The 23,331-nt window shown below is 41.0% G+C and overlaps 2 protein-coding genes across 2 annotated transcripts; both read right to left on the reverse strand.

Moving 5' to 3' along the window:
• Nucleotides 1-3,792: 3,792 nt before the first annotated feature.
• On the reverse strand, nt 3,793-12,909 carry smyd5 (SMYD family member 5). Its single transcript, XM_079269154.1, has 13 exons — nt 12,795-12,909; nt 11,914-12,022; nt 11,413-11,552; nt 10,173-10,294; nt 10,008-10,077; nt 8,984-9,088; nt 7,632-7,694; nt 7,018-7,088; nt 6,704-6,810; nt 6,484-6,540; nt 6,282-6,376; nt 5,851-5,921; nt 3,793-5,309 (listed from the first exon to the last, which is right to left on the reverse strand). Exons 1-13 carry the CDS (start codon nt 12,885-12,887, stop codon nt 5,171-5,173), a joined length of 1,242 nt encoding a protein of 413 aa, XP_079125280.1. The 5' UTR covers nt 12,888-12,909; the 3' UTR covers nt 3,793-5,170.
• An 807-nt stretch (nt 12,910-13,716) lies between these two features.
• On the reverse strand, nt 13,717-22,880 carry sfxn5b (sideroflexin 5b). The gene is made up of 14 exons (XM_079269146.1): nt 22,752-22,880; nt 19,780-19,848; nt 19,220-19,297; nt 19,047-19,073; nt 18,882-18,936; nt 18,744-18,769; nt 18,549-18,602; nt 18,182-18,238; nt 17,878-17,943; nt 17,384-17,474; nt 16,960-17,075; nt 16,648-16,733; nt 15,256-15,373; nt 13,717-15,113 (listed from the first exon to the last, which is right to left on the reverse strand). The coding sequence occupies exons 1-14, from the start codon at nt 22,806-22,808 to the stop codon at nt 15,036-15,038; spliced, it is 978 nt and encodes a 325-aa protein (XP_079125272.1). The 5' UTR covers nt 22,809-22,880; the 3' UTR covers nt 13,717-15,035.
• Between the last annotated feature and the right edge of the window lie 451 nt (nt 22,881-23,331).

The raw sequence follows: 23,331 nt of genomic DNA on the forward strand, positions 1-23,331 counted from the left end.
TGTAACTGGCCGTGCAAAAATGGAAAACCCACAGCTGCTTAGTTGTGCTCTGAAAAACGTTCAAAAAAGAAATCGGACACATAATGTTCGAACTAATCAGCTCAGTATCTCCAGAGTCAACAATGATGAACAGTGTCGTCAGTTCAGTTTAAAGGATTTGTAGAGATTCATTGTTCCATGTGCTGAATATTTGAGCTATATGCTAACGTTAGCATGGAAACATGGTGGCGTTGTCTATGTTCCCCAACATGTTCACATTTGCTAGTAAGTGCTAAACTCAAAGTACAACTGAGGCAGATGTAAATGTTATTAGTTTAGCATGTATTTGGTCATAAAGTAGGACAAGTGAAAATGTGGGAGGAAAAGTAAGAAGATCACAGAAGAGAGGGACATGAATGTGTGTACCAAATGTTATGGCAATCCATTCACGATTAAACCTCAACCTCATGGTGGTGTTTAAGGAAAAGAGGGGATCAACCAATTCAGTAGGATTTATCCTCAGGGGAACATAGATGTGTGTTCACAATTTAGTTTACATCTATCGTGTAGATATTTAAGAGGATAAAAGCTTTTGACCTGCTGGTGGCACGAGGCAAAAAGTCATATTTACCGAACTCATTAGGCATTCGATTTCTTTCTTTTTAAAGGCTGTGTTAATACAAAAGAGATAATATGTCCACAAAAACACTATCAAACTCTTGAGTCCTCCGTCACAAACACGGTGCTGCTGTAGATCCTGTTGTAACGTTTGTGATTCTAAAGCCTCTGTTTGGATGATTCACAGCTCAATTCTTCATGTTCCATTCCACTGGCTCAGGTCACGCTACAAGATTTATATGACGCCATTGAGGTCTTAAACATTTCTTCCTGAACATGAATGTGACGTTACTGGGCGGCTCACAGTGTTTCTGTGCGGTACTGTTGACAATTTGGACCGATTTGATGATTTTTTTTTCCAGAGGAAATGATTTTCAGCAGAACATTGATCAAAACCAGCAGGTCACTCAGCAGCCATGTTTGTGTTCTCAGACTGTATTTCTTGCTGGTGTTTATTTATATGCAGGGTGAGCTAAAGTGCATTAACCTTACTTCAGGTCGGCTGATTTCACGTGAAGCGGTCGTTCGTCATTGTAGTTCTGGAGTAGATCCCGAGGTAGCAGTGGTATGCGTTGTGGTAACTGATGTGGACAGCGCTGATGTAGGTTGGAGATTGTTTCCATATGGGACCTGGTTTCAAGGACACAGTTTGCTTGGGTCTAAAAACCAGCTTTCATTTCATAGTTTGCCCACTTTGAACATGCAATGTGAAATAGTTTGACAAGTTTCACACTAGCAGTCACAACAACACAGCCCACCTTTCTCCTTGGCAGATAAATCTATTTCAGCTCAACAGTTCACTACGTTGGGATGAAACTACCTAAACTACGATTACAATCATTTAGAATAAATGATGCTGAAATACGAAGCCTATTCATTTGAGGACAGCTTTTCAAATACAATAGAAGTTTCAGAACGCAACCTACAAAATTCAAGGAAACGGTGACATTTAAATTGGAAAAGTAATCTAATAACATCTAATGGATGAAGATGTGGTTGAAATGTTTAGAGCTGAAACAGTTAATCGAGTTGTCTGTTGAAAGAAAATGAAAGTGAAGTATTAATTAAAAATGAACTGCACTCTGGTTCTAGCTTCTCTAATGCTCTTTTCCTTTGTTTCATGTAAAAACAGGTTAAGGAGTGTTGGTCGGACAACACAAGACATTTGAAAGCATCATCTCGCTCTGGGAGATTGTTACAGGTATGTTTGACTATTTTCTGATATGTTATGGACAAAGCGATACAACAATCAATCTATAATTATTAGTGGCTGGAATAATCACTTTTGCTGCCCTCGTGTCTGTAAGAAATTTGAGCAAAGAACTGTGTTTAGTAGCTATAATAAAAGTGTTCAATGATTCATATTTAAGAATTCATAATTAGTCATAAACATAAGGGTTTTGGAAATGCATAATTAAGATAAGCAGAAAGTGTTTTAGGATTAGGAGCTAGAAGTAGAATTTGAGACATGAAGCTTTTGCCAAAGTTGCAGAAGTTTAACGTTTATACTGAAGGATTATCATAGAAGGATTAAACCGTAACTGACAGTCATTGAATGTGTTAGTAAACTCAGGGACAGAAAGCCAGACAGACAGAATACACTCCTGGAAGTTAGCCAATAGGAATTGGGATAGACGGAAGAGGAGGTGTTTGGAACGGATGTGGGTGTTTTAATTTCAAGTCTTTTTCTCTCTCACGTGATGGCTCTCAGAGGACGGCCGGGTTTTATACCTGAGGAGATTGATATTGATTTAATATTTCATGGAAATAGTGTACTTCACTGTAAATACTGTACTTGCATCAGTGGGATTAAATTCCTTTTAATTGTAAACCAGTTTTGGTAGATTTATTGTTGCAGTGTGTCGACTGTACAAAGCAGCCGGACACGTGCTCTGGCCTCCTCGCTGTGGAACAGACTCAAACTTCCACATGTCCGGGTTCATAACATCATACAGGCGCTTGGTGAATACCACTGAGCTGCATTTACTGTAACTAGTAAGCACAGCAGCTACTGATTTGCTACAGTGGTACCGATTTTTATATAAAGTCTATAGTTTATATAAACACATGATACACATAGTTTCGTCCGGTCTCTGTTCAAATATGAGTTCCTATCGTAGCACTTTGGGTGAATTCTGTGTATTCGCGCCGCCCTGAGCCTTCATTTTGTATATAAATAATTTTGTTTGCGTTTGGTGTGAACACAGCATCAAGCTGAGAGGTTTTTAAAAAAAACTAAAAAAAGTTGATACAGCAATGTGTCTTACAAGTAATAAGACGTCTGCATACTTCCTACAGTTGACATTAACATATTGGAAAAACCTTTTATCTAGTCAAGTGCTCTCCCTCCACATCTGCATAATATGACAATGACAGTAATATGCCACTTTTAGATCATTGTGGTCTTTGAAATGTGTATTAAGTGTTTTGAACTTGGTTTGTCAGAATAAAGGACTCTTTCTCTGCATAGTAATTAATGCCACCCCACCCCACCCCCTCACTTCCCTTTTCCTTTCCTCAAACACTTGCCTCACTTCCCGCCCCCTCAGTCCTCAAACGAGCCTCTCTTGAGTCCCCTTCTCTCAAGGCAGACTCTTTGACCTCTCCGTTTTCCGGACTTGAAGCGGGCCGTGCGGCGTGATGAGGAGGCCTATGTGCGTGTGGCCGGCCGAGCCAGACCCCTGGAGCGTGCTGCCGCACCAAAATCCACAGTTCCAAAGTTGCAGAGCTCCTGCAGCGATTCTGGCACGGCTTCAGAGGATGACGGATGACAGGCGACGGTGGGGGAGCTTCAAGTGGAGGATGTGTCCAGAAGTCCAGCCTCCCGCCATGCTGGGTCCCAGGTGTGCATACTTTCATGGACATAATGTGTCCTCTCTCCCCCCCCCCCCCCTCTTATTGTCAGTGTGCACAGTGATTGATTGGCAGGCATCAGCAGTAGAATACTTCATTTAATCCATTTACTAATGAATGATATGAAATGAGATGTGTCCATCCTTATGTGGTTTGGTAAAAGTGCCGAAAGCAAAAGGCTGTCTGGAGTCATAAAATGGTGAAACCCAAACCCCCTTGAGGAAGACAATTTGAGAAACGATTTGTGGTTAATATGCAAAGACGAACAAATATTATTCTAGTACGGTCTCCTGTAGCAAAGGCAGGATGTGTGTAAACCAGATAAATGACTCAACAGACATCCAATTTCAATGGTTTATGCCACAGTAGTAAAAATGACAACTGCTAGGCTCCTGATTGCTGCGGTAATATTTAAATCATACATGTGTGCCTTGCACATTCTCCTGCGGGGGAAAATAAAAAAACATGATTACTCCTTCCATGTTTCCAGTCTTTGTTGAGAAACTAGAAATATTGCGACTGCAGTCATTGTTGTAATATTGATTCATGTGTGGGCAGCAGCTCTTTCACTCGTGTGGAACTGCGGTTTGAAATACAGTCAACAAAAGGGAAGTTACTGACAAAGCAATTTCCAAGCGGTTTAACTTAACCCCATAGATCACCGCCTGCATGTCTCCCATACAAGACTGTAATTACAACGGACTGTAAATAAAAAGCCTCTTCAATACAATAATGCATAGTCCTGTAAGAAACTTCTGAAGTGGAGAAAAACACCTGAGAATCAGCTGACCTCGGCGTAACCGCCTCGTCTGAGAGATGTGAGGAGCGAGACATGACAGTTCTTCTGAGTTTGATTTAGTGGAGCGGGAGGTCCGACGCAGTGCAATAAGTATTAGTTACGACTCTGTTCTCCAGCACATTGAGTGATGTGGAACATTTGAACAAGTAACACAATCACTGAGGATAAAGTACCGACTACCAGCTGTAATATAAAGCAGCTCTAATCATATCACAATGGATGAACGGACTGCGTAACACTCAAAGTGAACCTATAGAGAAGAATCACCATCCTCTGCAATCTGCCCTCAGTCTTTGGAGCCTTTCAACTCGTCGTGACTCATTCTCACCGTTCTTATGAGTGACGTCTACTTGCCCTCTCCAGTTTGAATTTTGTTTTTCGTTTCACCTTTGAGTGCAAAGTGTAGTCAGAACTATGCTCCGATGCATCGGGAACTAAACCCGGCGATGTCACGGCGTACTGGAGTACACTTGAACATCAAGGTGAGGAATGTAACCGCTGTAGAGCAGGAGATTTTCAAGTGCCGTTTGGTAACTATTTAATAAGGAAATACGTCATATTGTAACTGCCACCAAGTCGGCAGAACGTTTTAATCCAGATTTAGTGAACGTTTTAGAGATGTCAGTCCTTGACTGTTCACAAACCTTGAAAGTCTGTTTTATTTCAAACCAGCCAGTGTGCTGGAGTACAGCAAAAACTGTCCCAATACCGACATGCATTGTTCTGTGGCCGATCTCCAAAACAAGACGACGAATGAGCGAAATGTGTCGGCATTTGTTAATAAATTTTTCCACACATTTGTCCAGTTTTGGTGAAATGCAGATGGTGGTTTGAACCGGTCTTTATTCCTCAGGGCTTCATGGACGCCTAGCGTGGTGGCGGGAAAGGGAACGGCCGAGAACAATACGGGCAAGTCTTTCGTCAGACATCCGTCATCTCATCTTCCATCTCGTCCCTCTCCGCCTCGCCTTCTTCTTCCTCGTCCTCGTCCGATGTCACGTCCGGCTCATCCACCTGGGAGGTGCACTTTGGACACGAGCAGACAAACAGGTAGTTCTCCCTGGGAAGAGAATATCCCGCCAGTCACATTGTTGCACCTCTAACAAGAGCAGAAATGAATCAACATTTGACACTCTGCTGCTTCACACCAGAACAAAGTGTTTAATGCTTTTCCTTCAGTGGGTGTGATATGGGGGCTTATAAAGATTGGCATTCATTTACACCAACAACCTGGATTGCAGCTACACCGTCTCAAGGCTGAGAATGTTAGAGAAACGCACACCTTCGCAAACATTTTAAAAACAAACTTGCCCCACTCAGTGTTTGGGTGTAATCCAAAAATGGATTGACATCATGTTTATATTTCCCACCGCAACTCTCTCTCTACGCAGGAATGAGTCAGTTAGCCGGCAGCAAGACTCCTCACTGGTACCAGGAGGAGAGACCATGTCTTCCATGTACCGGCCTCTTTTCACGAGCAGCGAAATACAGAATTGATTTTAAGATAATTTGTTTTGTTTTTGGAAGGCTTTTTATTGATCCAGGTGGGACTTCGCAACAGTTTCACCCTGCCTCAAGTCTGAGGGGTTACAGATTCTTACCTCAGAACTTTGTGTCTGCTATGGCGGCTTCGGTCCCGCTGACAGCAGTCCAAATAACTGATGCAGATCTCCTGAGAATTGAAGAAAACACAGTTGAGCAGTTAGCAATTCCAGTTAAATCCTACAAACACACTACAGGTCTTTGTCGTGTTTCCCCCCCCCCCCCTCATGCAGGAAGTCGCTGTGTCCTTCCATCTTTCTACTGGTGCAATACTACACAAAGCGCTCCGCTGCGAGAGTAGCGCGGCTGGCTGTGACATGCAGATGTAAGGCTTCTCAATCTTTCTGACAGCTTGACAAACCAAACCCCCAACCCTCAAAGTCTCAGCCTTCTAATGCCAGCTGACACGGGAGCACACAAAGCTAGAGAGGGCTGTGCCGTCTATCCCGGGCCAGGATTTATCACTCCAAACCCAGACGTGTCAGCTGACCTCTCCTGGGTTGATGTCACTGAGGGCACTGAGCTGAAGCAGGAAATTGTTGTCGGGGAAGGACGCCTCCGCGTTGGGTATGCAGCTGTGGTTACCTGCGGGGGTCAAAGAAGACAGTGGAAAGGGGCGGTCATCGGCCAGAACAACAGTGTCTTTGAACTGAAGTGACAGCGCTCTTAACATGGAGATCAGCTGCACTTACATGAGCTTTGAAGCAGGAACAGTCCAGAGCCCTCACAGTTTAGGAAGTCTCCCGTTTCTACAGAGAAAACAGACAAGTCAGTGTTTCTGGCCTTTGTTGAGATGTGAACACGGACTACATAATAATCCCAACAATGGCATCGGGACAACACAGATGATGAACACTTAAAATCACACAATTATACAAAAATAATTAACTCCAAGACTGAGATAAAACTGACCTTTCTCGATGTCCTTGTACAGCTGGTCGATAAAAGAGTCCAATTGCTCCTTCTGCTGGGCAGGAAGCTGAAGTGCATCACAGGCATGGACCCACCGACTCAGAGAGCTGAGCAGAAACACAGAGAGAGAGAGAGAGAGAGAGAGAGAGAGAGAGAGAGACAGAGACAGAGAGAGAGAGAGAGAGAGAGAGACAGAGACAGAGAGAGAAAGAGAGAGAGACAGCGAGAGAGAGCGAGAGAGAGAGAGAGAGAGAGAATTACTTGAGCCGAACTAAGATCCAGAGTCGAAAGAGGGAAGAGCGGCGAACGTTTACCTCGTGCCGATGCCTTGTCCGTTGGTTCCCACGAGAGCAAACAGAGAGCGGAACCCCTCGGGGACAAACCACTGCAACAACGTCAGAAAGTCACGAACAGCATTTGACACTTTTAATATCAGCGGTCAGCTTCAGCATCTTGAGCCGGCAGAACTTAACTTCGTGTGCATTCACTTTCCAGTTAAATCGGCATAGAAACGCGGTTCTGGATGTCACAGCGAGATCAAGAACGCATCTCAAACATCAGGTGGAGGTTTCCTATGATGCCATCAGTGTGAACTGCTGTAATCAGCTGCCCGACAACATTTACTGTGCAGCTGCATTAGAACACAAAATGAGTCTGCAACAGTTCTGATAATTGGTCTGTCGTTAAACTGTTCGACTCTCTTCAAATTAACTTGAGCAACATTGTGAAATAGGAGCATTTTAAGGTTTTCTTCATACTGCGACAGTACGCTCGATACATCTTTAGTTTGGAACATTAGTCGGGTCAAAACAAGCGGTTTAAATTCGTCAACTTGCACAACAGAATGAATTGTTAAGACACTGGAGCTGTTCAGCATTTGGTCAGACGTACGGGGACACATGGATGCATTTGAAATATTCTTTCTTACCCGACTAAGATGATCGTCATGAAGCGCTGCTTTAAAAAAGCTCTGAAGCAAAACCAGCTGCCCCTACAGAAACAATGTCAGGCGGAGGGAAACGACATTTTACAGAACAGAAAACACACATCATCAGCATAGACAGCGGGAATTAAACCTCTTTCAGGAGGGAGTGACACTGCCACGCTGTGCTTATTGAGCTTATGGCCTGTTTGTAACATTTTCATCAACAGAACTACGGTGGACTGAGTCAGCAGCTGCAGGCTGAGGAGGCTCAACCTGGACTCTCTGCAGCTTCTACAGGTGCACTATTGAGAGCGTCCGGGCCGGCACCACCCGGTACGCTAGTTGCAGAGACATTACAGAAGGTGGTGAAAGCTGCTCAGCACATCACCGAGCTGGACTACATGGAGGACTTCTACAATTCAAGTCTATGTATTTTGTACAGCCCAAAATCACAAATCAAACATTTGCAAACTGAATTATTTGCTACATTTTTGTTATGTTACAGGTTTTTCATCTTATACGAGTTATATTTCCTCCCTATATTTTACTTTGCACAAGTTTATGTCTTTGATTCCTTTTTTTACTTTCTTCTTTTCTACATCGAGAGAGCCCGAGATACAAGATTATTGTTGCAAACGACTGCTTCCTTGTGTTTGTTGTGCTTCAAAACTATACTCTGACTTTTTTCAACATACTACAATATGACTTTTTGGGACATAAAATGCAGAGAAATGTTGTGATTTTTTCCCCAAGATACTTTACTTTGACTTTTTTATGAGTTTATATATTTGCTTTTTAAGACATGCTATGAAATACTTTGCGATGACATTTTTCATGAGAATTTGTATGACATACAATATTTCTATTAACATACATACTATACTCTGACTTTTTAATGACAAACTGACTTTTTTAGAAAATTTACAAAACTTGCTTTTTATTTTACATTCAATAAAAATAGTATCTTATAATTTACTTCATCTTTCTATGACATACTATAGTAGGGCATTTTTACAACTTTCTATGATATACTATAACATTTTGTGACATATTATACTTGAACTTTATAGAACAATGTATGCCATATTATACTTTGATTTTTATTACATATTTATTGCATTTTTACTACAACTTTTTTATGACTAACTAAGACAAACTATGCTATGACAGTCTTATACGGTGATCTTTTATGACATGCTATACTGTAACTTTTTACATGAGACACGATACTATCATATTTTCTATGACATACTTTAACTAGGACTATTTCATGGCATACTACACTAAAGTTTTTTTATGGCGTACTATACGATGACATTTTGTGTGACTTTTTGAGACAGGTGATGGTAACTTACTCTGAACTTGTCTCCCAGGAGCTTATGGGCGATCTGCTCTTCCTCATTACCTGTCCGGCTGCAGAAGTGGGAAAACAGCTTCTGCCAGTGGGCTTTGTCTTTGGCCTGTATGACATAACCAATACATATGCATTTCATCTTTAATATTCAGTATATCTTTGTGGCACATGCATAATGTTTCAATGCCTCTCGTCGATTAAAAAGGACAATCAAACTCCTGGTGGCGTCTACGCCAAGAAAGCCATTTGTAGCTTTTAACTTTGCACCATATAAATTCTAGCTTTGGCCTAATCTTATTCTTCTTTCTTAATTCACAGTGAAAATTAAACCTGAAATAACATCTTTTTGGTGACGTTTTGGCTGCAAACGACACTGTCAAACCACCACCTCGTAAAGTTGTTATGGGACGCTTGTTAGCAATCTGCAGCCTATTTACTCGTTTACTAGTTGCTAACCGTCTGTCTGCTGTAAGGTGCTGAGCAGGTAGCATCCTTTTTTGTTTTTTTTTACGAAAACAGCTGCCTGCTGCTGGAGGCAAGGTTGCCGAAAGTAGTGAGAGTGAGAACCATAACAATAAAGTTACGGCCCATAAAACCAAAGCAATGATCTTCAAGATGGTAAGAAAAACAACGGGGAACTGCGGAGCTTTTTGGGTTCATCACTATCAGCAACACCTTTCATATTGTGCATATTCATCTATTGCTCATACACAAAAATATTGATCAGAGCAGCTTCAACGTTTTCTAATGAACATGTGCATCACATTACAGCAAACTCTATTAAAATCATCCTCACACCATGTTGTCACCTTCCAAAAACTATGTTCACATCCAGCTTTCTTTACGAGGACATCTGTGTTAGTCATGGCAAAGTCCATTTCAAGCTACAACCATCAAAAAAATGATGGCGCGCGGGCGATGATCTATATTGAATGCAGCATGTTGTGTCCCTTTTCCGGCAAGGTGTTTGTAATGTGATTCATTGTACCCAATGATTTAGGAGACCAAAGTGATCAGAGACTCACTTGTTTGACAGCAGCTACCATTCTGGCCATAAGCATGATGCTGGAGGTCTCTGGGGGATAATGCATACTCCTGAGGAGAGGACACGTCGTCATTGAGCGAATTACATTCATCAACGGAAAAATCAGCGGTTTGCAATGGAAAGCATGCATAACATGCCCTCTCACCTCCATGCGTCTTTAAGCTTGTTGATGGGATGGTCCGGATCGTCCTGGGAGGAACCCAAACACAGGACTCGATGGTACTCATCTGCTGCGGCTTGTCGACACTCGCTGCTGCAGTACATCACCTACAGAGGAAGACTGTTTTTTTACCGATCAAAAAAAAAACAAACACTGAAAATATTTAAGAAGTGTATTCAGCACTTTAAACGTTGGATGTTTTCCCCGCCATACAGCCCAGTTTCTTTAAGCACGAACTGGACCCCCAGGTCTTCATCGACCAGCAGCAGATATAGTGTGTGAGGTCACTGTAATCAGGAAATGAGTTGCACAGTTTATTGAACACTTCAGAAGGGGATTGTGATTGGTAGCTACGATAGAGGTGACGGGACAAACCTCCACACATTTTGAATTTCTATTTTTCTATACAGAGAGTGCATTTTTTCAAATCAATGGTTTTCAAAGAGTCCAAGGACAAATGTGTGAGAGCATCTCCGCTCAACGCAGTCTCAACAGCAACGTAACTGTACCATGGCTTTGCATATTCTTGTATATTTATTGGTTATTATAACATCTGTCAATGCTCAGAATTGTCTGTACTTCTTCGGCAATACATGTTTCTGATCTGTCGTGCCAAGAAAGCTGATTTGAATTTAAATTTTTGGTAAGTATAGTAAGTATTGCATTTCCACTAAAAAACATCTTAATGCAGTTTGAAAAATAGAGTTCATTGAGTTTCATACTTAAGAAGGAATGAGGAAGATCAATTTTACATGTTTAAATTTCTCCTAAAAACATGTTGGTTCAGTTTAATTCTGTGCTTTTACTGCATTTGTTCTTTTTCATTTAATATATTTAAGTGTTTGTTGTTCTAATCTTAGTTATTTGGGTTTATTGTACTTTGTAACTGTAGCGAATACTTAAGTTATTAATACAATATGAAAACCACTCACTTAAACTAAAAATGCGTCGCTGCAGTTAAAACTTGTCTGTTTATATGTGGCCGAAACACTTGTCTCAGATTTCACTTTGGTCAATAAAAAATAAATACAGTGGCTTACTGAACCGACACCGGCCTCTAAAAACCAATCAGCTAGTCAAGTCAGCTGTCTTAAAATCAATATGTTTGTCTTCAATTGATCTGAACACTTTATTTTCCTTCTGTGAGATACAAATGACAACTTTTAGGCTTTCAAAAGCCACCGTCAGTCAAATCCGGACATCAACAGATCCAGTTTGGACTCACCTGGCAGTGAGGGCAGGCTTGGTGCAGCTCTGGTCGAACGTGGCAGAGCTCAGGATGAGGAAGGCCGAGTCCAGGGATGCCGCTGAGTCTCCTCGCATTCTCCTCCGCAGTCTCCAGAGCACGTAAGCAGTACTCACAGGCTACGAAAGGACAACGGCGCAAGAGTGGAGCAGATGAGGTAAAGCATTACTGCAGACGCTGTTGGTTTAAGATGCTAAAGTTTCATCCAAGATCAAAGTCCAGGCAGGACCGAAACCTCACGAGCCGCTACATTCACGTAAAGTCTCCACATCTTTTGGGTCGTAATCTCCATCCATAATTGCACATGTTCATTACACTCGCAGTCACTTAGTTAAATCTTCTATTTTATCTCTGTTCATAATATGCACCAAGGAAAATTCCTTGTGTGTGGAAAACCTACCTGTCACTAAACCCGTTTCTGCTTTCTTTGTTACTCTGCTAAAAAAGTAGCTGCGTGTTAAAATGCAGTCGACAGCTCACCTCTGTATTTATACAAAGCATTCCACAGGAACTGGGCCGAGACCAGAGGCCGCTCGAGAAAAATGGCGTCCCCCTTCTTGATGCTCTTTTTGGCAAAGAGACCCTTGCCCTGAAACATGAACAAACAAACAAACAAAACTATTGTGCACCGATCTTTGAAAACAGTCTTTGCTCATTTAAACCTGCATGCAGCAGAGTCTCTTCCACTGAGGTGTCAGAGATAGAAATGGACTAACACACGCACCTAAGCATTTCCTTACAACATATTGTGTTTGCTTTGCCCTTATCCTCACACTATTACACGTTTAAGGGGTTTTTAAGTGGAGGATTCCTGCAGCCCTGTAAAGAAGAAATACATTTTGTATGCATGATGGTCGAATGCATTTATCAGCAGAAATGACAGTAAACAGCACAGAGTGAAATAATGTGATTTTGTCTCCTGAGTTAGGTTCACCACTGGCCTCCAACAAAAACCTCATATTAAAACTAAAACTTAACCCCTTCATCCTTCAAGTCAGGGTGCCACGACACAATAAAGTTGCATAATGCTCCATGCACACCACCCCACAATAAGTTGAATGGAGTACAATGGTGAGTGTTGCTCCTTAGCTTGCACACGTCTGGTTAAAAGGGCCACAGTAGACGTACTAACTGGTAGTTTCGGACACCACCAGATCTATTATCGTCAGATCCGCTCAGCAAGACTTTCGTGAACCAGTCCAGCTCCTCCAGTGCTCTGTGCGCCCATCAGGCTCTGCTCTGCCCCGGCTGTGATCCACGCTGACAGCCGACATGCGTCCTCCACATCGCTGCTACGGAGCTAATTTAAGCTCCAGATGTGCCTAAATGTCTTTAGTCCGACCAACTCTGAACCGCCTTACCTTTACATGGTTTATAAATCTAACATCCACGCCGGTGGAGACTTTGCCGGGGTCCACGCAGAAGGAAAACATGTCATCCACGGGAGCAGCCATGTTTTCTGTCGACCTTTTCCCTTTCAACTCCGACTCTGACGTGTCATCGAGGCAGCGCTGCAGCAGCGCCATCTGGTGGTCAACACGTGGACTGCAGGCCTCTCACAGCTCAACACTGATCATTGATTTATTGGAGGTGAATTAGGCTACGAGTAAGCTTCAGTAAAACTATTTTATGAGCTGAAATACAAATACCAGAGTACATATATATACAATCACTAGCTCCAGAACTGTCAGATATATATTCAAGATATCAAATAAACATTCATAAATGATAATTTGGCAGAGAACTATCTAGAATTGAGTAACTCCGTTATTATTACATGCATACAAACTAATCATTACTTTTGCCTTCACTGGTCACTTTCTTGATTAACTGCTTCATACATTTTTTTAGAAAATGTTGAACATTTTCTGAAGACTTTTACAATTTATCTATTATTTTAATAGTTTGAGATTTATTTTCAATCAGAACAAAGCACATTGTCCAATAAGGTGCAAAACAGCAATGTAATAATAATTATAATAATAAAAGGTAAAAAATAAACGAATGTCAATCTGTGAAAACAGTAAACCACGATGGTCCTTGTTGAAAGCCCTAATGCAATATAACAACACTAAACAACTGAAGCAAAGTGTGCAGCTCACGTACACGGAAATGTCTGGAAATTAAGTTTTCAACCAAAAACCAGTAGATGGGGAGATGGTATTTATTATATATATATATATATTTTTAGACAATATAGATAAATGTTTTACATTGTTTGTCTAGCAAACATTTAATAAACTTGAAGTAGAAGTATTATACAAAAAATAAAAAATACCAGTTCATAATAAGCAGTATAATAAGTTATACTTTTATATTTAAAATATTGTACAAAGTAAAGCATTAGGAATACAGTAGTGGTTATAGAAACAGTAATAGAGTCAAACGTCCTTCCAACAAGTTAGGAAAGAAAGTTAGTGTTCAGTGTTTGCTTATTGCAGGAAACACAATGTCTAGAGAGTATCACTTGTACTGTATGTTGTTTCACATTATTGAGGTTAAAATAGCTAGACTAGAGTCCTGACCTGATATATAAATAAGAAACTGGACAGGAAGTCCAAAGACACTTTCCCATATGTTTGCTGTCTTTTGTCCAGCAGAGAGCAGTGATGAGTATATTCATGGTTAACATACTTTAATTACCTCATTGTACGGATCCTTGTCAGAAATCCTGATGTATTTAATGTTTTTACTGAAGGAAGTTAATGTTGTCTTGTATATTGTTATCTGTAATCAGCCTCAGAAATCCAGTATTGGTCATCCTGCTCTAACAGATGCCTCTGAATCAAACTCACAAAGAGATGCAGAATTGTAGATTTAGTCCTCATCTTGGAATTAACATTTCAGAGGCATAAAATCATATTATTTAGTTTTTTTCTTTTTAGACTCATCCCTAATCTTTGCTTTTTCATTTTTTTGTGAAACACTAGAATAGTTTACCTCTTCCAGTCTCTAAACATTATACTACCGTAGTTACAGGCAGATATAACTTTGATTTCTTTATGGATCACAAGATTCAGGAGATTTGGGCTTCAAATAAAGATAAATCTAATGTTAGCTGATAAACCTACGGTGGCTAACCTGTGGACAAACGAGCTATCTAGTTGACGATACTGTCACCCTTCACTTCCTCACGCCTCACTGTGTTTTCAACTTTATCGTTTCCGTTCACTGCCACTGCTCCCGTCAGCCAAACAGGCTCCAGTTTCCAGTCAAAAGGCTCGTTAACAAAAACACTGAGGCAGCTGAAGAGCCAGAAAAGGTCAGTTATTGCCGGTTCAATCTGTATTCAAACCCTCGTCATTCTGTGAAAAGCAGCCATGTGTGGGAAACACTGTTTTGTACACATTAAAATCATTTCATTAACACTAAAAAACTGATTTCACAGTAAATATATCATCATTTCTATAAACAGAGCTTCTTCTTTTTAAACCTTGACTCATTAATTGCTGCGATCTTGAGAACCGTGAAATAAAAAACAACCCTGTTAGTACCGGTGATCTACAGGCTCAGCTGTGATGCTGCAGCAGAAAGACTTTCTCCCTGACAGCTCACAATGCAGCCTCATTCCCATCCTCGTGCTCTTCTCGCTCCCTCATCCATCATAAACCCTTGTTGTAGGTCAACACCTTGCAATCTGTTGCCATGGCTATCTCCGGCTCCAGGCAAGACACCTCAATCTGCAAAAACAAAAAAGCACAAAGACTGAAAGTCAACATTTTAGCTCTACATCGCTCTGACGTTAAAGCTTTGGAGATCATTTCGACTTTTAAGTACACAGTTAGCAGTAGGGGCGACTGAAGCGACGTTTTTCCGCCGTACCTGAGACATCTGAGGGAACAGGCTGATGGCCACGGGCAGGGAGAGGCCGAAGGTAACCAGGCACACGAGGCTGTGGATGGGCAACAATAACCGGCGGTTGCTCTGCAGGAATTGCAGCCTAAGTCAAGATAGAGAAAGAAAGGAAACGTGTGCATCGATCCCCAGATGACTACTGCAACAGCAGGAGTTATTTTTGGATCCGGAGAAAAGACACGTGCAGCATTAGGGAGGGAGCGATTATTTCACAATTAGTGAGTGTGAGATTAATCCGTCTGTGTGAAAGTTACAGTTCTGGGTTTAATGAGTCAGACATTTTATTTTTCCTCATTGATTTATTTAATAGAGACAGAAAGTCACTTTTTGCATTTGAAAACGCTTCTGTGTCATTACATCTTGTTCATTTCTCTTTCCATTGTCTCTGGCTGTGGCCTACTTTCTGAATGAATACATGAGAAGCACTTTGGGGCACAACATATGTCAACTCTGGCTCAGTAAACAGAGAAACATGCAGATTGTTCTTAGAGCAGAATCAAACCGACAATCGGCCCTCTGAAGACAGCGCAATAACGAACAACAGAGAAATTAATTTAATTTAACATCATGGGTTTAGTTTAGTCTTAACTCACGATGTTCTGTGTTTTGCCTTTTTAGGGAAGAGTCAAATAAAATGCTTCATTGTCCACAGCTGCCTTTAAAAAACAACAAATATGCTAAAAGGCAGAATGGCATTCTGAGTTATTATATTTTGGGATATTTGCATGAGTTCCTCTGACCCTGTTTTTAAAGAATGTTTAATCATGTTGGCCGCTAGTTCCCAAACTGGGGACCGGGACCCCCACAAGGTGTCGCAAGATAGATCTGAGGGGTCGTAAGATGAGGTAAGAACCAGAGAAATAAAATAATGATGCTTGCTTTGCTTTTAAGCTTCTATTTCTCCTCTTCATGAATAATTTACTGCTACTGCTCAGGCCTCTAAAAATAATGTTTCGATCACTGATTCTGACTAATCTCTCATTAATGCAGCATAATAAGTTGCTGTTTTTCTCTGAGTATACCTGAATACTAACAGTAACTTAGAATCTTTTCTAGGTACGTTGTTAAGTTTTTTAAGTAATATTTGAAGCAAAAATGGAAAATAAAAATAACATGTTCAAATTGTTTTTCAATTGTCTTCATCTTTTATGACAGTAGAAAGTACTTTGTTTGGATTTGGTACAAAACAAGACATTAAAAAATGAAAAAAGACTGAACGTGTGATGCACATTTTTCATATTTTTGACATTTTACAGACCAATCGATTACTTGTGAAAATAATCTGTCGATGAAAGTAAATGTTACCAGCAGCCAGAGTGATCTTAGAAGTAAATGCCACCTATTTATTTCTACACAAACCTCTCGAGGTAGGACATGATGATGGGGGGCAGGACAAAGATGGGCATCGGGAGGACCACACGTGTGAAGGCGGTCTCCCTGATCGCCTGGGGAGTCCGATGAGAACATTGTGCACATGCTTCATTTCAAATACTGCAATGAGTTGGATTTCATTTTCTCTTTTATGGGATCAGATGTGTGCTGAGTGACAGGAGCCGAGCAGGAAATGATGCATATTCCCATCATCAGCCACCATCACAGTCAGTGTATGAACATATTCAGTGCAGTCGGGTAACAATTAGCTGAGTATGCAAAAGCAAAAAAAACACTCACATGTGTTGCAGCAATTTTGGAGGATCCCACCACGTTCCCGTTGTTGTCCAGCACATCGATTCCTTCAGATAGCTCATTGTGTCTCATCAGGCCCACGTTACAGATGTTTGCACAGGCTGAGGACGGGGAGGGAAAGAATTTTATGATTTCATACGTTTCCACATGAACACGTGCTGAAGACGAGAAAGAAGAAATTCCTTTAGAAATATTTGTAGGAATCCTCTAAAAACACTGAAAAACCTCAGTAAAATAAATATTCTAATAACAGAAATGACATTGGTGCAATTTACAAGCTCCGAAATGTTAGATGTATGTACGTCATTGTCTCTTTTGTCAACAGAAGAAAATGAAGAGTGCAACGTCAGTCAGATGTTTTGACTCCGACCGCCAGAGGGCCACACGATGCTCACTGGTGCCGACATACCTATAGCTGGGAAGGGGACCAGCCTCTGAATTATCATTCTGGTGGCAGGACTCAGCTTGTTGGCCTTCTGAATCAGCATATTCAGCCCCACCTAGTAAACACACAAACACTTTGAAAAAGAAAAGCAACATCCGATAAGATGCATCAGGTTCATCCTCAAGAAATCTTCTATCAAAACCAACTTCAGTCAATTTAGCTTTTGGTCAAAACTCTACATGCTTTAAATACTGCTGTACAGCGGAAATATTACTTGTATTTGCAGCAGTACTATTTGTATTACTAGTAGTGTTACTGTAGCTAAAACATTGACATAAACACTACAGCTTAAACTCTTTTAAAAGATAAATATTACCAGTATTACCATCATCGCTAATGATACTGCATATAGAACATCACTACAACTTCTTCTGTACGCTGAGGAAACAAAGCAGCTCAGAAAAAAAAGTATAGTATCCTGAAAGAGGATGAAGTCATTGAACCAGAAACCCTCTCACTGCAATAGAAACAGCGCTGGTCACAGCTCCTCCATAGCCTTGAAGAAACTTGGATGTTGGCGTTGGCTGCAGAAGGAGAGAAGAGATATTGTGTCACAGCTTTATACATGTTTACTCTCTATAGTGGCATTTTGTGTTTTATATTGGCATTTAATGTCTTAAGATGGTCTTTAAAAAACACTACACGTGATATTCTACCATATAAAATAATCTAGAGCAGCCAGAATGAATATATATATATTGTATATTTTTAGAAGTATTTGAGAGACTGAATATCTAAATATCCAGAGGTAATAGTTCCCACCTTTGTGGCGTTGCGGTTTGCGAAATTCACACAGGCGTTGTGACTCTGGTTCAGCCACTGTAGGAAAGAAGGGATGAACAAAGGAAAGAAAGGAGGAGGAGGGAGGGAGGGAATGAAGGACAGAAGGAAAGGACAAAAAAAGAGAAAGGAAGGGAAAGAAAGGACAGGAAGGATGAATAGACCGATAGATATTTACAAGCTTACATGTTGCTTTATAAAGCAACAGCTTACAGAAAGAAGCAAACACGACCATGTTCTTATTCCAGTGTATAACAGGTGGGAAAGCACTGCATGTACACAACAAAACTGCGCTTACCAGATGTTCAAAATGTACAATAAATGCAATGATTTAATGTTTTTACAGTACCTGCCATATAATGGTAGACACCACAGTCTGATTTGGAAGAAGAAGGCCAATGACCTAGATGAGACCAGGGAATAACAGCTTCTTTTTGGGGCAAAATAAGTCCAAAGTCTCATTTCCTCTCCCCCCAAACACGAGCATGTAAATGGACATCTGCACAGCCATGATTTTAAATGTATGATATTGTATATGACTTACAATCGGTGTTCCAAATGGTACATAACCTGCACAGCGAAGAAATGATGTTCAGTGTAAAAAAATGAAATAAAAAATGAGGACAGAATGGAGGACTTAAGTTGGACAACTTAAGCAAAAGATCTTCATCTGAGGTCGTACCTGACATTCGAAATGGCATGAAGATCTTCTCTCCTGTGTCAGGATGAATGATGGCCTGCATGCAGAGAGCATGGCATCATGCTCATGCTGCCAGGAGCCCAGAGGCTTGAATGTATGGAGGTGCAGACAACCTGAGCAATACAAGTATCCAGAGGAATCACTTACCTGCTTGATCTTCTGGGCTTCCCACAGCTGCACAGGTAAACACAGAAGTATTCTTTTGGCTTTTTCCACATCTGGTTCGGACACGTTTAGTTTTTGTTGTGACGATTGCGTGTTTGGTCTTTAGGAAGACTCTGTACTGAAACACACTCTGAGTTGCGTGGATAAATACTCACCTGATGATCAGACACTCCAGGTGGAAGCTCGCCATGTTTGTAGTCATCAAGTAGTTTCTCGCATTCTTTCAATCGTTTCTAAAGAAAAACATGAGGCTGTATGAGACTGGGACGGCGTTAATGTTTTGACGTGTTTTGGAACGTAATGAGAAATATTATATGTTTATCTGCAAAACCCGAAAAAGAAGACAAAGTTCTCAAATATTTAGGGCAACAATCAGTTATTCACAATATCTTTTAATGTGTCAAATGCTTTAATTGATCATTTCAGTATTTGTTTTTTAAATGTCAGAAAAAAGCCCAACATGGCATCTTGATCAAAACCCCCAAAATGTTTCAAAATCAGGAAACAGTGACATTTGAGCGGCTGGAAGCAGCAAACCCTCTTTCTCTCTCTCAAAAAATAACAACGACCGGTAATCAAGAATAGAAATGAATTCAGCTTTACAAATGTGTAATGTTGTCTGAACAAGAGCAGCTGTATTCGAAATCTTTTGTTCCGTGACAGTTTATGAAGCTTTGTACATCACATCAACAGTTTAACAGGTTGTTTTTGTTACCTCGGACACAAACAGGGTGCTGGGGTCAATGATGTCTATGAAGTGTCTCAGTCGACCGAGGAATGAACCCTTGAGAAGACACGATGACAAAGTTCACTCTTAATGAAAGCACAACGTACAGACACAACAGCTGATCGTCCTCCGCTCTGTCAATGGATCATTTCACTCGCCCTCTGCAGTCTGAGAGGATTTATCGCTGCTCACTTTGCTTTCATTCATGCTCATTTAAACATGCAGAAACGGTGCTTTGTCTGTTGCACTCTGCTGATTTGACAATGACACTTATGAATGTATAATGTCACACAGTTTATTGTTTTATATATAAACAGGGCAGGAGGCAGAATAATAGAAAATGATGTAATGTATTCTAATTTCTCAGGTTCAACCCTACGAAATGTTGAAATAGGCAGTACAAACCAAAAAAAAATACAGCTAAAGGTATACTTACTTTATATCTTAATACATTAATTAATTTAAAGCAGCAACTTTTATCAAAATACTGAGGTGAATTTTGTTTTCTTGAGACGGAGCCATGCTAGCTGTTTCCCCGTTCATTGTCCTAAGCTAAGCTAACCTGCAGCTGGTCATACCTTCATTTATATGTTCGGCAACAAACACAAAACAATCCCATTTGACCGAAAGTCAATAAGTGCATTTCCCAAAACTGTTGCTGTATGTTTAGATTTCCATGGCGGACTATGAATCCGAGCTTTCTCTGTTCACTAGATGAAGACCATGAGATGCAGTTGAGAGCTTTGACTCATCAGTAAAAACACCTCCCAAAGGTAAATCTTTGCTCATGACTGCTAATGAATGTCAATGAGAAATTATTAAGCAGATACTTTGAAATGCTGCCATCAGGAAAACTGAACTGTTAAAATGTCAAAACAGAACACGACTAATTATCAAAAGCAATAAAATAAGTGACAAAGTCTCTGCTATCACAACAGAACAATCAAACTAAATACAACCGAGATGCTAAAGTAAAATGTGCCTTTTGAGATTAACTTTTTAAATGCATGTACTAACAATCTGAGTAAGTCTACATTTACCAAAAAACACATTCTTCCAAGTGAGGCTTGGAGCTGCTGGTCAAGTGCCCTGTTTTCTGTTCCCTTCACTGTCTTCATCAGCATGCCAATCGCCAACTACGAGTGCCAACAGTCTGAAAAGGCCCAACAGCAATTTATGCCAAGAGCCTCTTTGGCAAACCAGCTGGGCGAAAACATGGCAGCTTCAATCAGATTCCCTCGGAGACCTTAATCAGTTATGAAGGGCATAAAACACAGTGGAAAGACAGAGGAACAAACCCTTCTGGATTTTAATTATCTGTTCGGCATCGAGTCCGAATTGAAATGACTGGAAACCAAACGCAGTCCCCCTGAAGACTGTAAATAAAGCATCTCTGCTGTAATGTAACCCCGACATTCACACGTATCCGCCTCTGACAGGCCATATGTGCCGCAGTGCTGTTTTGTAAGAGTGGGGTAGACTGAGGATCCATGTGAGGAGCCCGCTTTAATTATGCGTGAGCTTCAGCTCCCCGGAGAGTACACAACAAGGCTCGCAGAGACGGAGCGCGGCGGGAAAGCACAGACAAACTGAGCGATGCTGATTCAAACACTGGTCTCATTCTAAGTGCAGCAAAAAAAAATTAAAAATAAAAGTAATTCACATGAGACAAAGGGTGTAAATGAAGTATAATGTTTGTGAACCATGCCATATCCTGTGTTATACTGTCCCTCAAGCCTCCTACATAAGAACAAGACTCCCAGACTGAAAGAGACACACAACAACGTCATCCCACGTGTCAATTTGAAGTCATTATTCGTGGTCGTTTTGCATCTCGTGTGGCCTTTTTGCGTCGCTTTCTGACTGTTTTGCAGTTGTTTTGTGTCTCTTTGTAGTTATTGGATTGACTTTTCAGCAATAAATGTCAACAGTCACTTCAAACTAAGGCACAAAAGGCCATCGACCCCCCCTGGACCTGTGCCTCGGCTCAACATTTAAGAGAAGCTGTCTCTTGTGCCTTTCACTTGTATTTTTTTCCATGTTGACATCCTGCATTTTAGACTTATACATAAGAGTTGCGTTAATATCAGTTAAAACAACAGATCAAAAAGTTTAGAGACTTATTTCCACAATCTGTTTACGGACCTCTGCAATAGCATCGTGTGGATCATTTTCTTTGAGGTGCTGTTTATTAAACGGCTCTGAATAAAGAAGCCTTGGAAATGTAAATGTAACCAGCTCCCTGCAACGTGAAGGTCACATTATCTCTCAGGGCTGACCAACGCAAATTCATTTCTGAGTGAGGAGATTTGAGTAATGGGCTCCAGATAAGGACGGACAGTCCATTAATCTCGATCACATGCGAGTCCACAATCACTCTGCAGAGAGCATCCTGAAGAAGAAAAAGAACTTGAGGGTGTTGAAGTGTGATTTGTATCAGATTTATGTGGGAAAACAATGATGCGCAGATCTGGAGATTGTATAAGAAATCTCCATATTAAAGCCTATAATAAATAAGGAAATAGAAAAAAACTCGTGTCCATAATAATTGGAGTAAACTGCCTTTAAATGCCGCTCAGGGTCCCAGTGCCCGTCTTCAGACTTTAACAGTGATATAATCTCTCACGGAGCAGCAGCGAAGCCAAAGGGTGTGAAATCTGTCAGTGATGATAAACAGCGACGTGAACCTGCCGACGAAACGATTATCTCCACGAGTGCATCTACAATAATAAACTCCAAACTGATCCCAATCGAGCTCAGAAGTTCATTATCAGCTCAAAGTTGTTGCGTTTTCATAACAAAGAACCGGACCGCAGATCAAAGCCAACTTTCGCTACAAAGTGTGAGCATCCGGAGCGCAGCTGCGCGAGGAGGATGGAGGGGCTGTTTTTCACCCGCGAGCCAGGAAAAAACAAAATGTCATAAATGCACGTTTTAACTTGAAGATAGAGAAGTCTTACCTGCTCGTATCGGGGTCTCCCGAGCTGGAAGGCTGGACATGCTGCAGATTCCGCCATGACACCGAACTATTTATTTATTAATGAAGTGAATCATGAACGGATCTCCAAGTGGAGGGAACTACATTCGGTGTGTAACCGTTGAGCCGCTCTGTCTGTCGGGATGTGTAGTCTTCTCGTTTGCGTTCACACTGGCAAAGTTGCGCCGCATGACTACGCATCCCAAATAATCGATAAGGTGAAAGCTATTGCATAACCGTTCGGATTGATCTTGAGCGAGATAACAGTTCACGCGCCCCATAGGTGTCAAGATTGACCCAATAAATCATGTTTGTGAAGAGGCGTGGCCTGAGGAGAGCAGCGCGTGTGTGCGGAGTATCGATCAGGCTGCTGTCAGGTGTGCAAAAATATGGCAAATATGGCATCTATCCCACTAAAGACAACTTAGAAAATGACATGGAAGCTCGCTGTCTGTGTGGCTGAACACATTCATAACCTCATCCCTTTATAAATGTTTCAGTGTTACATTTACTCAAGTAATCAAGAACAATTTTGAGGTACTTGTACATTACTTGAGTTCACA

The sequence above is a fragment of the Melanostigma gelatinosum genome, assembly GCF_949748355.1.
Source record: "Melanostigma gelatinosum genome assembly, chromosome: 5".
NCBI lineage: Eukaryota > Metazoa > Chordata > Actinopteri > Perciformes > Zoarcidae > Melanostigma > Melanostigma gelatinosum.